We start from the raw sequence: 14,344 nt of genomic DNA, 5'->3' as shown, positions 1-14,344 counted from the left end.
GGGAGGGAGACTTTGCATAGACCGCCCTCTAGTGGTTTAAATACAGACTGAGTGGGAGAAATCTCCTGCTCTATCTTCTGCTCAAATTGGTCTACATGGACAAGTTCTGGCCTGGTTTAGATCTTATCTGTCGGAAAGATGTCAGTTTGTCTCTGTGAATGGGTTGTCCTCTGACAAATCAACTGTACATTTCGGTGTTCCTCAAGGTTCCGTTTTAGGACCACTAATGTTTTACTATATATTTTACCTCTTGGGGATGTCATTCGAAAACATAATGTTAAATTTCACTGCTATGCGGATGACACACAGCTGTACATTTCAATGAAACATGGTTAAGCCCCAAAATTGCCCTCACTAGAAGCCTGTGTCTCAGACATAAGGAAGTGGATGGCTGCAAACTTTCTACTTTTAAACTCGGACAAAACAGAGATGCTTGTTCTAGGTCCCAAGAAACAAAGAGATCTTCTGTTGAATCTGACAATTAATCTGGATGGTTGTACAGTCGTCTCAAATAAAACTGTGAAGGACCTTGGCGTTACTCTGGACCCTGATCTCTCTTTTGAAGAACATATCAAGACTGTTTCAAGGACAGCTTTTATCCATCTACGTAACATTGCAAAAATCAGAAACTTTCTGTCCAAAAATGACAGAAAAATTAATCCATGCCTTTGTTACTTCTAGGTTGGACTACTGCAATGCTCTACTTTCCGGCTACCCGGATAAAGCACTAAATAAACTTCAGTTAGTGCTAAATACGGCTGCTAGAATCCTGACTAGAACCAAAAAATGTGATCATATTAATCCAGTGCTAGCCTCCCTACACTGGCTTCCTGTTAAGGCAAGGGCTGATTTCAAGGTTTTACTGCTAACCTACAAAGCATTACATGGGCTTGCTCCTACCTATCTTTCCGATTTGGTCCTGCTGTACATACCTACACGTACGCTACGGTCACAAGACGCGGGCCTCCTAATTGTTCCTAGAATTTCTAAGCAAACAGCTGGAGGCAGGGCTTTCTCCTATAGAGCTCCATTTTTATGGAATAGTCTGCCTACCCATGTGAGAGACGCAGACTCAGTCTCAACCTTTAAGTCTTTACTGAAGACACATCTCTTCAGTAGATCCTATTATTAAGTGTAGTCTGGCCCAGGGGTGTGAAGGTGAATGGAAAGGCTGGAGCAACGAACCGCCCTTGCTGTCTCTGCCTGGCCGTTTTCCCCTCTTTCCACTGGGATTATCTGCCTCTACCCCTATTACAGGGGCTGAGTCACTGGCTTACTGGTGTTCTTCCATGCCGTCCCTGGGAGGGGTGCGTCACTTGAGTGGGTTGATTCACTGACGTGGTCTTCCTGTCTGGGTTGACGCCCCCCCTTGGGTTGTGCCATGGCGGAGATCTTTGTGGGCTATACTCGGCCTTGTCTCGGGATGGTATGTTGGTGGTTGGAGATATCCCTCCAGTGGTGTGGGGGCTGTGCTTTGGCAAAGTGGTTGGGGTTATATCCTACCTGTTTGGCCCTGTCCGGGGGTTTCATCGAATGGGGCCACAGTGTCTCCTGACCCCTCCTGTCTCAGCCTCCAGTATTTATGCTGCAGTAGTTTGTGTCGGGGGGCTAGGGTCAGTCTGTCACATCTGGAGTATTTCTCTTGTCTTTTCCGGTGTCCTGTGTGAATTTAAATATGCTCTCTCTAATTCTCTCTTTTTCTCTTTCTTTGTTTCTCTCTCTCGGAGGACCTGAGCCCTAGGACCATGCCTCAGGACTACCTGGCTTGATGACTCCTTGCTGTCCCCAGTTCACCTGGCCGTGCTGCTGCTCCAGTTCCAACTGTTCTGCCTGCAGCTATGGAACCCTGACCTGTTCACCGGACGTGCTACCTGTCCCAGACCTGCTGTCCCAGACCTGCTGGAACCCTGACCTGTTCACCGGACGTGCTACCTGTCCCAGACCTGCTGTTTTCAACTCTCTAGAGACAGCAGGAGCGATAGAGATACTCTCAAAGATCGGCTATGAAAAAGCCAACTGACACTTAGTCTTGTGTTACTGACTTGTTGCATCCTCGACAACTACTATGATTATTATTATTTGACCATGCTGGTCATTTATGAACATTTGAACATCTTGGCCATGTGCTGTTATAATCTCAGCCCGGCACAGCCAGAAGAGGACTGGCCACCCCTCATAGCCTGGTTCCTCTCTAGGTTTCTTCCTAGGTTTTGGCCTTTCTAGGGAGTTTTTCCTAGCCACCGTGCTTCTACACCTGCATTGCTTGCTGTTTGGGGTTTTAGGCTGGGTTTCTGTACAGCACTTTGAGATATCAGCTGATGTAAGAAGGGCTATATAAATACATTTGATTTGATTTTGATTTGATTTGTTTCCTTGTTTCTGCTCTCTGTAGTTCAGATTTTACTTTTGAGACATGTTGACTGTAATGGCTTATGTATGATGTAGAACATCAGCAACACGGGAACAAAAGTTCAGCATTATTATTTAGATTTACATTTTAATGTTTTTTGTTGTTGTAAGGTTTAACTTACCAAATTATAATTTAACCGTTTTTGAGGCTGAGCATTTGTCTTAAATATATTGATATCTTGGTGTGTAGATACATTTATATTATGCTGTTTTTGCATCATTCTCCCATGGTTATCTGGGTATTTGTGGAGCTCTTTGACATCAACTCAACTCGCCGTGTTTGGAGGAGGAAGAATGCTGCCTATGACCCCAAGAACACAATCTCCACATGGAGGTAGAAACATTATGCTTTGGGGGTGTTTTTCCGCTAAGGGGACAGGACAACTTCACTGCATCAAAGGGACGATGGACGGGGCCATGTACCATCAAATCTTGGGTGAGAACCTCCTTCCCTCAGCCAGGGCATTGAAATGGGTTGTGGATGGGTATTCCAGCATGACAATGACCCAAAACACACGGCCAAGGCAACAAAGGAGTGGCTCAAGAAGAAGCACATTAAGGTCCTGGAGTGGCCTAGCCAGTCTCCAGACCTTAATCCCATAGAAAATCCGTAGAGGGAGCTGAAGGTTTGAGTTGCCAAACGTCAGCCTCGAAACCTTAATGACTTGGAGAAGATCTGCAAAGAGGAGTGGGACAAAATCCCTCCTGAGATGTGTGCAAACCTGGTGGCCAACTACAAGAAACGTCTGACCTCTGTGATTGCCAACACGGGTTTTGCCACCAAGTACCTAGTCATGTTTTGCAGAGGGGTCAAATACTTATTTCCCTCATTAAAATGCAAATCATTATATAACATTTTTGACATGCATTTTTCTGGATTCTTTTGTTTTTATTCTGTCTCTCACTGTTCAAATAAACCTACTATTAAAATTATAGACTGGTCATTTCTTTGTAAGTGGGAAAACATACAAAATCAGCAGGGGATCAAATACTTTTCCCCCCCACTGTATATCTGCCTCACTCTCAGAGAAATAAGTAATTCATAACTACATTTTTAATAAAGAGCTGTACAAATGATACATTTCTGACACTAATATATTTAAATGTATATTTTTGTTTATAATTCAATACAGTAATATGAGATCTGTATGTAAAACATTTGATATCTTACTCGTTTAGCAGATGCTCTTATTTTGAGCAACTTACAGGAAGTGCATTCATCTTAAGATAGTTAGGTGAGACAACCACATATCACAGTCAAATATATAGGATATTAAAATTCCAGCTAAACAAGGAATATATTCCGTTTTGCCCCCGCCCATTTTTTTTTAATACACATCTAAAATAAAATACCCAAAAATCTGAGAACAGTAATATTTTGCACACACATGAAGGTAACCCATAAGTAATAATTTCTGAAGAAAAAATGCAAATGTAAAAATGTTAGATGTACCCCAGTACAAAAACACCTCCTTCACATCTCCATGGGGATTCAATATGACTCTGTCTGTTCTCAGTGAGGTGTAAGAAACATAAACCATGGTAGACACTATAGTATAGCATTACAACAGATTCTTACATTATAATATTAATCTATGAGTTGTTGGACTCATCTTCCATGTTTGTGCCATTGTCAGTTTGTAACAGTTGTTTGCAAATGTATAGATTAAGTGTTGCAGTATAAAATCCACTAACATGACTATTGCCAAAATTATGTTTATGGTGAGGTTTCATTAGGTTTACCACCATTGTTGTGGAGGCTGTTCATTTGACCTGTTCAGTGTTTATGTGTCCATACAGGAGCAGGGTTTTTGTATGATGTAATATCACTGTGACCCCCATATAGTCACAGTGATACACACCATAACAAAAACCTCCCACCAGTACCACACACCTGCTCTATGAGGATAGCAACACATTCAGATGGTTGTGGATAGGTGATCAAACAAATATCTATTATTTCTTCAAATATTAAAACTTATTTTAACCATCAGTTAACTGTTTTGTAATGTAGTATATATCATAACATTACATTATTCTTTGACAATATTAGAATTACAAAATGTTACCTAAATCTTGCAGGTACAATGCTTTATAATTGTAACAAACATGTACAGTATGAGCCTTTCTTATAGTAAGGTTTATAATGTTTTCATTTCAACTCACTCAAAATAATAGCTATTTGGTCAGCATTAGTGTAAATTGTTTAACCTTTATTAACAGTTGTTATTTAGTCAGCATCATTATGAAAGGTTTAACCTTTATTAATAGTTGTTATTTAGTCAGCATCATTATGAAAGGTTTAACCTTTATTAATAGTTGTGTAACGCCCTGGCCATAGAGAGGGTTTTTTGTTCTCTATTTTTGGTTAGGCCAGGGTGTGACATGGGTGGGCATTCTAGGTTTCTTTTTCTATGTTGGTGGTTTTCTTTGTTTCGACCATGTATGGCTCTCAATCAGGAACAGGTGTAGATCGTTGTTGCTGATTGGGAGTCATACATAAGCAGCCTGTTTTTTCTTTGGGGTTTGTGGGTGAATGTTTTCTGTCTAGGTTTGTTAATCCTGACAGGACTGTTTGGCTGTCATTCCTTGTCGTGTTTTCTTTTTGTATAGTGTTCATTCGTTTATTAAGATCCTTAATATGAACACATCCTCCGCCGCACCTTGGTCTCAATCTGACGACGGCCGTTACAGATTCACCCACCAACAACGGACCAAGCAGCGGAGGAAGGAGCTATCTGGAATCGTGGACATGGAGGAAATACTGGACGGGGCAGGACCATGGGCTCAAGCTGGGGAGTATCGCCACCCACAGTGGGAGATCGAGGCAGCAAGAGCGGAGAGGCAATGGTATGAGGCAAGGGAGCGCAACAGGCACGAGAGGCAGCCCCCCCAAAAAATGTTTTTTGGGGGGCACACGGGGAGTGTGGCAGAGCCAGGATCGACCTCTGGGCCAACTCCCCGTGCTTACCGGAAGCAGCATGGTACTGGTCAGGCACCGTATTATGCTGTGAAGCGCACGGTGTCTCCAGTGCGCGCTCATAGCCCGGTGCGCTATAGGCCAGCTCCCCGCAAGTGCCATGCGAGTGTGGGCATCGAGCCAGGACGGATTGTGCCAGCTCAGCGCGTCTGGTCTCCAGTGCGCTGTTTCGGTCCAGGCTATCCTGTGCCGGCGCTGCGCACTGTGTCTCCGGGGCGCTGGGAGAGTTCAGTTCGTCCTATGCCTGCACTCCGTCCGTGCCGGGCAAGAGTGGGCATTCAGACTGGAGTATGGGTGGCAAGCCTATGCACCAGAACACCAGTGCTCCCCCACAGCCCGGTTTATCCTGTGCCTCCTCCTCGGACCAGGCCTCCAGTGGGTCTCTCTAGCCTGGTCTATCCTGTGCCTCCTCCCAGGACCAGGCCTTCAGGGGGTCTCTCCAGCCTGGTCTATCCTGTGCCTCCTCCCAGGACCAGGCCTCCAGTGGGTCTCCCCATCCTGGTACATCCTGTGCCTCCTCCTCGGACCAGGCCTCCTGTGGGTCTCCCCAGCCTGGTGAGTCCTGTGCCTGCGCCCAGAGCCAGGCTTCCTGCATGTCTCCCAGCCTGGTGAATCCTGGGCCAGAGCCGCCAGAGCCGCCAGAGCCGCCCGCCTGTCCGGAGCCGCCAGAGCCGCCCGCCTGTCCGGAGCCGCCAGAGCCGCCCGCCAGTCCGGAGCCGCCAGAGCCGCCCGCCAGTCCGGAGCCACTAGAGCCGCCCGCCTGTACGGAACCGCCAGAGCCGCCCGCCTGTCCGGAGCCGCCCGCCGCCCACCTGTCCAAAATAGTTGTTATTTACAGTGTTGTCCCATCACTGCAACTCGCGTACGGCCTCGGGAGAGGCAAAGGTCGAGAGCCATGCATCCTCTGAAACACGACCCCGCCAAGAAGCACTGCTTTTTGACACACTGCTCGCTTAACCCGGAAGCCAGCCTCACCAATGTGTTGGAGGAAACACTGTACAGCCCGGCCCGCCACAAGAAGTTGCTAGCGCGCGATGGGACAAGGATATCCCAGCCGGCTTAACCCTCCCCTAACACGGAGGACGCTGGGCCAATTGTGCGCCATCTCATGGCTCTCTCGGATAAAGGTTAAACCATTCATAATTATTATGAATGAATCTGTTCTGCTCATTGTTTACAGTATGTTATCAGAATTATTATTATAATGCTTTGGAGAACTACACAAAGTCACAGATGGTGAGAATCTAACTATTGGTGTCCCCAAAGATACAGTATATAATGGCCTATTACTCTTTTTAGTTAACAGTAGAAGTCTGCTATCAAAATTCCTCTTGTATATTTCATTATACTCAATGAGGACATGAATTAATACCTACCAGCAATTCAAACTCTTAATTGGATTAGGATGATATACAGGTGAATGTAATGAAGATGATGTTTACTGATCAAAATAGCCAGAGGAGTGGATTAATAAGCTGCCTTAACCTTGATGAATAATGATATGCTTTGAAATGAACTTGGAATTTATGCTGGATCCTCCGTTTATTGTCTGTCTCACGTCCCATTTGACTCTGCCAGTGAGAGAAGTGCTTGATCAGTTGTTGTACAGCGCTGCAGCCTCCTGTGTCACTGTGTCTCTGGCACAATAATAAACAGCAGAGTCTTCAGTCTTCAGACTGTGTCATGCTAATGTCTCTGGAGATGATGAACCGACCCTGAACAGACTGGGGATAGAAAGTGCTTCCGCTGTCATGGGTAATAGTTGCAACCCACTCCTATCCTTTCCCAGGAGCCTGTCTGGTCCAAGCCATCCAGTAGCTATTCATGTCTAAATCAGAGGCTGTACAGGTCAGTTTGTGTGGTTCTTCTGTATTTTTAACTACTGGTCCAGACTCATTCAGTGTCTGACCCTGAACACCTGTTGATGAAAAGAGAGCATTTCAAACTTGAAGAAAGACTGGGCAAGAGATCGGATTTTTGTGTAGTTTGAATGTTAGAGGCTGGAGTCTTTTATTGTGTAGAGCTTTGTGATATTGCTGTATTCTTTACAGTAATGATACTCAGTATTATTATGTTGTGACACAAAGAGAGGAAGTAGTACACCAGTTAGCCATGTTGTTAGAGGGGGTTTTTGTACAGCTGCTTCACCAGCTTCAGTCAGTGTGTCTCTCGAGCACAATAATAAACAGCAGAGTCCTCTGAACTCAGACTCTTGGCCTCTAAGAACTGGGTGCTTGTGGAGACGTCCTCAGTCAGAGTGAACTGGCCTTTCAGGGAGTCTGCATAGATAACATCTGTTCCTGAACCAGAGTTAACTCTCCCAATCCACTCCAGAGCTTTGCCTGGTTTCTGCCTTATCCAGTGCATGAAGTAGTCTGTCATATCAAACCCAGAGATTTTACATGACAATTTAAACGTGTCTCCAGGTCTTTTCACCTGAGAAGGAGACTGATCCATCTCATCACAGCAAACACCTGCAAAACAATAATGTTGACACTCAGTTGAAGATCTGATATTTACATACATGTTGAGTTTAATCATGATACTCATACATTCTTCAGTCATGTAATGCTTTACTTACTGTGTATGGACATCACCATGACAACTAAACTCCAGACAGTCAGAAACTCCATTGTTCAGTATTTGTTAGTACAGGACTTGTAATGTCAGTCCAAGCTGCCTGTAATGAGAAGGCCAGGGATGAGTGTGTGATTATAAAGGGATGAAGGGGAGGGAGACTTTGCATAGACCGCCCTCTAGAGGTTTAAATACAGACTGAGTGGGAGAAATCTTCTGCTCTATTCCTTGATTCTCTCTCCTCCCTGTCCTTTATTCTGCTCTCTGTAGTTCAGATTTTACTCATGAGATGTATTGACTAGATATAATGGCTTTAGTATGATGTGTTGAAGATCGGGAACAAAAGTTCTGCATTTTTATTTGGGTTTACGTTATTTAAAGCTTTTAATGATGTATGGTTTTAATGATTTTTATAATGTTCATTTATCAAATTATAATTTAACTGTTTTTGAGACTGAGCATTACTCTTAAATATGTTGATATCTTGGTGTGGAGAAATTTATATTATGTTGTGTTTGCATCATTCTCACATGGGTATCTGGGTATTTGTTCAGGTCTGGTACTGGTTTGTATCACTGTGGAGGGTAGCGAACACAGTAATACACAGCTGTGCCTTCAGGTTGCAGGCTCTGCCCTTTTAAAGACACAGAGTTGCTGGAGGCATCTCTTGAAATTGTGAACTTGTTTTTTAGTGAATCAGTTTTATAGATATGTTCATTATCCCGTATATGGGAAATCCCCTCCATTGCTTTTCCTGCAGGTTTTCGAACCCAACCTGTGGCAAAGCTTATGCTGCTATCACTAACAGAATACCCAGAGACCTTACAGGTGATGCTCAGAAACTCTCCAGGCGTTACAACCATTACACTTGGCAAGCTAAGTTCAAGACCGCCACAGCACACATCTAAGGGGAAAAAACATAATTAGTCATATGCTATATAGTATAGCTCATTGTGACTGTTAAGGATATTGTTAAAATAATATTATCTCAATATATTTTATTGAGCCTCAACACATTCCTTTCCCAAAAATCTTGATAGACTCACAGGAGGCAGCTGCCAGCAGGAGCAGCAGCAGAGAGACAGGGAACATGGTTTGTGTTGAGGCTGAACTGGTGGGAGCTGTTCTTCTCTACTCCAACTGACTCTGAGACAAACAGTCCACTTTTTATACAGAAAGGGGTGGTGTGTTAGGTCCTTTGCATATAGAGCTGGTATAAAAGGATAAGACTGTTATTAACTGGGTTGACCTGCATTATGAATGGTCAAAATGAACTTGGATTGGATTGTCAATTTCTTTACAGTACATAATATTACGTACAGTATATTATTACTATTATCACTTCCTTTGTTATAGTAATCGCTGAACAGTTCTAAATCAGAACATAATAATTACATTTTGGGGGTTTCTCAAGGATGTAGCCTTGGTCCATCACTGATTTTAGTTTACATGAATGACTTTCATCTGGTATCCAAAAGTACATTTGAACAGTTTCATTCCAAAACGCTGTCCATTTTCAGAAATGTTGGTAAAATAGCTTGGGTGTTGTTCAATGAAGACCTGTTTTTGTTTAAAATCTCGCACTTGGTTTCATTTCAGAAAGGAAAATACTCATATTTTGCAAATCGCAATATATCTGCCTAACTCTCAGTGAAATAAGTAGTACTGCTAGTTTTTACACAGTCAAATAAAACAAATAACTACATTTTTCATAAAGGACTGTGGAGAAAAAAGAAGAAACCCACACACTGCTCTTGCTAGTATCACTGTTCTTTATTAAGCTTTATGTATCGGCCTCACGGCCCTCGTCAGAGCTTTTATGAGTGTTTTTAATAACAATTTGCATTTCATAAGTATTCTAATAAAGTGTGTACATAAAACGTATTAATCGTGTCTTTAAAACCACAATGAGGACATCCACCTATCAAGTAAGTTTTCATAAATCATTGGGTACAGCGCAAGAAAAAACATCAGAGTAGGCTGAAGTGGTGGCATTAGTTCATGTTTACAACATAACATGCATGGAATGTACAGCGACTGGATCATCCCTGTCGTTTCTCCTGAATGAACTTTTATGTTTACACATTTTTTGGTTGAGAGAACGAGAGGTTTTACCTGCATCGCACAGCCCACATGGATATTTAATCATGTAGATAACATAGGTGGTGGAGCACGAAATAATAGCATTTATTTGGAACCATTTTCCTGTATGTGTATGGCAGAAATATTTGCACTTCCTCATATTGCTGCACTGTGCGCTGCCTCTGCATTTATAGCTACAATTCGTAAGAGGGCGGAAAGAGCATGGCTCATTTTCTTTTGTGGGTGGCAGTTGGCATGGACACATTTTTTGCATAAATTGCTACCTCTCCTATATACAATAAGTGGTTGGTTCTTAATTAATTCATGGTCCGATGATAAAACATGCCAGAGTTTCTCGCCAGCATCTCCCACTTCAAAGTATATATGGTGGTGAACATTAGTGTTCTTTCGCACTAGTGAGCCTTTTTTGTAGCAATTTATTTTGTTTTCCCTAATGCCAATTTAGGAGTTTCATCCACATATTATGAATAGCAACCTCTTAGAAACCCATTGCGTATCTCTACTGCTTTTTCAAGATAGTCCTCTCTGGAGTGGCATATATGGTGCAGTCTGGAAACCTGGCTTCTTGGAAGTCCTTTTTTTAATGGCTCATGGTGGAAGCTTCCCCCGTAATAGAGTATTTTTTTCCGTTTAATTTTCTGTACAGAGTTGTAAACAGGGTTCCGTTTGATTTCTCAATCCACATATCGAGGTAACGAACACTGACATGACATAGCCCTTTCTGGGTGTAGATCCCCCTTGGCGGAGACTCTCTCCCCCTGGTCATGCAGAAAGAGAGAGCACAATGGACTTCACTTGGAGACACCTAAATCCCCAAAATTGGAGAATTAACCCGTTGAGGTGTAGGGGGCAGTATTTTCACGGCCAGATGAAAAACGTACCCAAATTAAACTGGTTACTACTCTGGCCCAGAAAGTAGAATATGCATATTATTAGTGGATTTGGATAGAAAACACTCTGAAGTTTCTAAAACTGTTTGAATGGTGTCTGTGAGTATAACAGAACTCACATGGCAGGCAAAAACCTGAGAAAAATCCAAGCAGGAAGTGAAAAGGACGTGTCACAAAAACCCAAAACACAGCTAAATGAAGCACTAACCTTTGACGATCTTCATCAGATGACACTCCTAGGACATTATGTTACACAATACATGTATGTTTTGTTCGATAAAGTTCATATTTATATCCAAAAACAGCATTTTACATTGGCGCATGATGTTCAGAAAATGTATTCCCACCAAAACCCTTGGTGAATGTGCACATCAATTTAACCTGTTGGGGGTAGGGGGCAGTATTTACACGGCCGGATAAAAAACGTACCCGATTTAATCTGGTTATTACTACTGCTATGTTACCCCATGTATTGTTCCAGAACCTAGTGGCAAGGCTAGTCAATATTTTGTATCACAATTTAACATAAGTTGTCCCCTGTTATTTCAGGTGCATTTGGTATGTTGACTATAACTCCTCTGATATATTAACAATGGAGATGGGCTAGACATTCCTACTGAGTATTTTATGGATAAAACATTTATTTTTCAATTAGTGGAAAAGAGGAGCATTACATCTGCTCTTCAGCTTCCATATTCTATACAGCAGATCCCAAGAGAATGGGTTTTATTCAGCTCTGGTGCTGATTTGTAGCACTGTGAGGGTAGGCATAATAATACACAGCTGTGTCTTCAGTCTGGAAGTGGTTCCCTTTTAAAAACACAGTATTACTGCTAGAGTCAACTGAGAGGCTGAACTTGTTCTTCAGTGGGGGGGGGGGGGTGCATTGATGTATTGTATCTATAACTGGACACAACCTTTGCCATCTGAAAACTCAGAGACCCTCTATTTGTTACATTTTTTAATGTAAAGTAGGAAATGAAACACTACGTTAAAGTATTAGTTAATACCTGAGGTGGATGAAACATTTTGACAAACTGTAAAGTATTTTTAATTGACATCCACATTATAATTGTTTTCCTGTAATGAAATGAATTAGCAGAGCCTTCATCAGTACTGGTCTTTATTTTAATCATATGGAGAGAGAGTGCCCCTGTTGGTGCATCAACAACACTAGAACCATGTATTTAACAGGTGTATCATTATGTTATTATTTGATACATCATTAGAATTGTTCCTCATGTATCCCCTTGTCATGGTCTGCACGTTATACCATACGCATGTCTGTGTGTTTGTACACGTCCTTCCTTTCTCTACCAGATGGTTTGCGTACAGCTATTCTCATTAGTTTAACCATAGTGAATCTCTAGCACGGTAATACACTGCAGAGTCCTCTGACTTCAACTGGCTCATGTGGAGATAGAAATTAGAGCTGTCCTTCGATGCAGTGAATCGGCCCTGTACTACAGGGGCATTGCTCTTGTAAGTGTCAGAATAATAGTAAATTATCCATTCAAGTCCTTTTCCAGGTGCCTGGTGGATCCAGTACATATTAGTGCTGCTTAGAGTAAATCCACTACAGGCACATGTGAGTTTGAGGGATCCCCCGGGGGTCCCCTGGACTGACTGTTCAGCCTGTGTGAGTACGATCTGATAGCGGACACCTGAGGAGGGAGAGGAATGACAGGTCAGATTGATCAATAAGTCACATCCCTATCACAGCAATACAGTTTATACTGATCAGACTACTGTCAGGAACTCACAGGAGGCAGCTGCCAGCAGCAGCAGCAGCAGAGATGCAGGGAACATGGTTTGTGTTGATGCTGAACTGGTGGGAGCTGTTCTTCTCTACTCTCCAGGACTCAGAGGGACTTACTAGGACTCTCAGATACAGAGAGGTTTTTATATAAGGAGGAGGGAGAGATAGAGAAAGGAAGAGGGGCTTGTTGAAATTTGCGTAGGGAGAGGATATATACAGTATATGAAAGCAATGGGAATATTAGTAAATTAAAATGTATTTATTTAATAACTGTGCAAGCTATATATACTTTGTGTTGTCCATGTCAAAAGTCAGACTTATACTTGGAGATAATGTTAGGTCAGGAATGTAATAAAATTAACTTTACATTGTGCCAATATTTTCTGTATCATGACTCAGAAGTGTTAATGGGTTTATGTGGTATAGAGCTACAACTAGAAGTTACTTTTTTTAACAGGTTAGGAGAATTAGCTTAAGGTTAGGAAAAGGGTAAGGGTTCGCTAAAGTGCTCTCCTAACCTGCTAGGAAAAGTCACTTCTGGTTGAAGCTGTACTCCATCTTGTCACAACCATGATGAAGGTCTCCAGTTTTTTTGTTGTATATATTTTTTATAACATATTATTTGTTCTTTGTGTCTTTTTGATAATATAGAGCTTAGACTTTCTTGTTCTGTATTGGTGAGGTCACCGTTATCATATGAATGGAGTTCATTGAATGTTTAATAGACATCAATTAGAATACCATCAAGGTCTGGAGTCTTATCAGGCCAGAAGGAGTATAATTGGCAAACAATTCAGATATTAAATTCCAGCACCACACGTCATAAGTACTGTAGGGCTTACTGGATATTAATTTACCAATTTGATATTGAGAAGCATCTCGTTTCTATTTAATTGAATGAGTACCTATTATACAGTGAATCCCTGAGGTTCAGATTTTATCACTTTGTCCACCGAGCACAATAATACACAGCTGTGTCTTCAGTCTGGAAGTTGTTCCCTTGTAGAAACACTGTACTGCTGGAGCTGTCATATCTAGAACTGATCTTGCTCTTCAGTGAGTCTACAGTGGAAGTACTGCATGTATAATCAATATCCTGCATTGCTCTTCCTTTCAGCTTGTCGTATCCAGTGAGGACAGTGAGAGGATATAGAAAACTCAGAGAATTTGCAGGAGATGCTGAAAGACTCTCCTGGTTTTATGACATCTGTGCTAGACTAGAGGAGTTCAATATCACAGTAGACACCTGTATGGAGAAACACACATCAGTAAACATCATTGTCAGTTTTCATCCAAATATAGAAATGATCATTCTGTATGAACAGAATCTCACAGAAGGCAGCTGCCAGCAGCATTAGGAGCAGATATGCAGGGAACAAGGTTTGTGTTGACTGTTGGGAGCTGCTTTTCTCAGGAAGTCAGACAGACACTGTTAACTGTTAATTAGGGAAATAATCAGAGGGAGGGTTTGCATTGACATGGAGAGATGGTGGGAGATACAGTATATAAGAGGGTATATAAGAGACACTTTAGGACCACCACCACTATTACTGGACACAACCTTTACAATGTGAAAACTCACAGACCCTCTTTAGATTATATTTGTGATTTTACCACGTGAAACTA

General features: G+C 42.3%; 1 protein-coding gene and 1 gene segment (V, D, J or C); both read right to left on the bottom strand.

Annotated features, from left to right (window-relative positions):
- The window catches only part of LOC115204635 (uncharacterized), a 193,604-nt gene that overhangs the window by 158,774 nt on the left and 20,486 nt on the right, over positions 1–14,344 (bottom strand). The gene's annotated exons all lie outside the window — the stretch shown is intronic.
- On the bottom strand, positions 7,518–8,059 carry LOC115204698 (immunoglobulin heavy variable 1-69-2-like). The segment is given in 2 exon segments: positions 7,518–7,863; positions 7,971–8,059. Coding segments are annotated over 2 exon segments (369 nt in total).

The sequence above is a fragment of the Salmo trutta genome, chromosome 1, assembly GCF_901001165.1.
Source record: "Salmo trutta chromosome 1, fSalTru1.1, whole genome shotgun sequence".
Taxonomy (NCBI): Eukaryota; Metazoa; Chordata; class Actinopteri; order Salmoniformes; family Salmonidae; genus Salmo; species Salmo trutta.
This window is presented reverse-complemented; position numbering and strand designations above follow the sequence as displayed.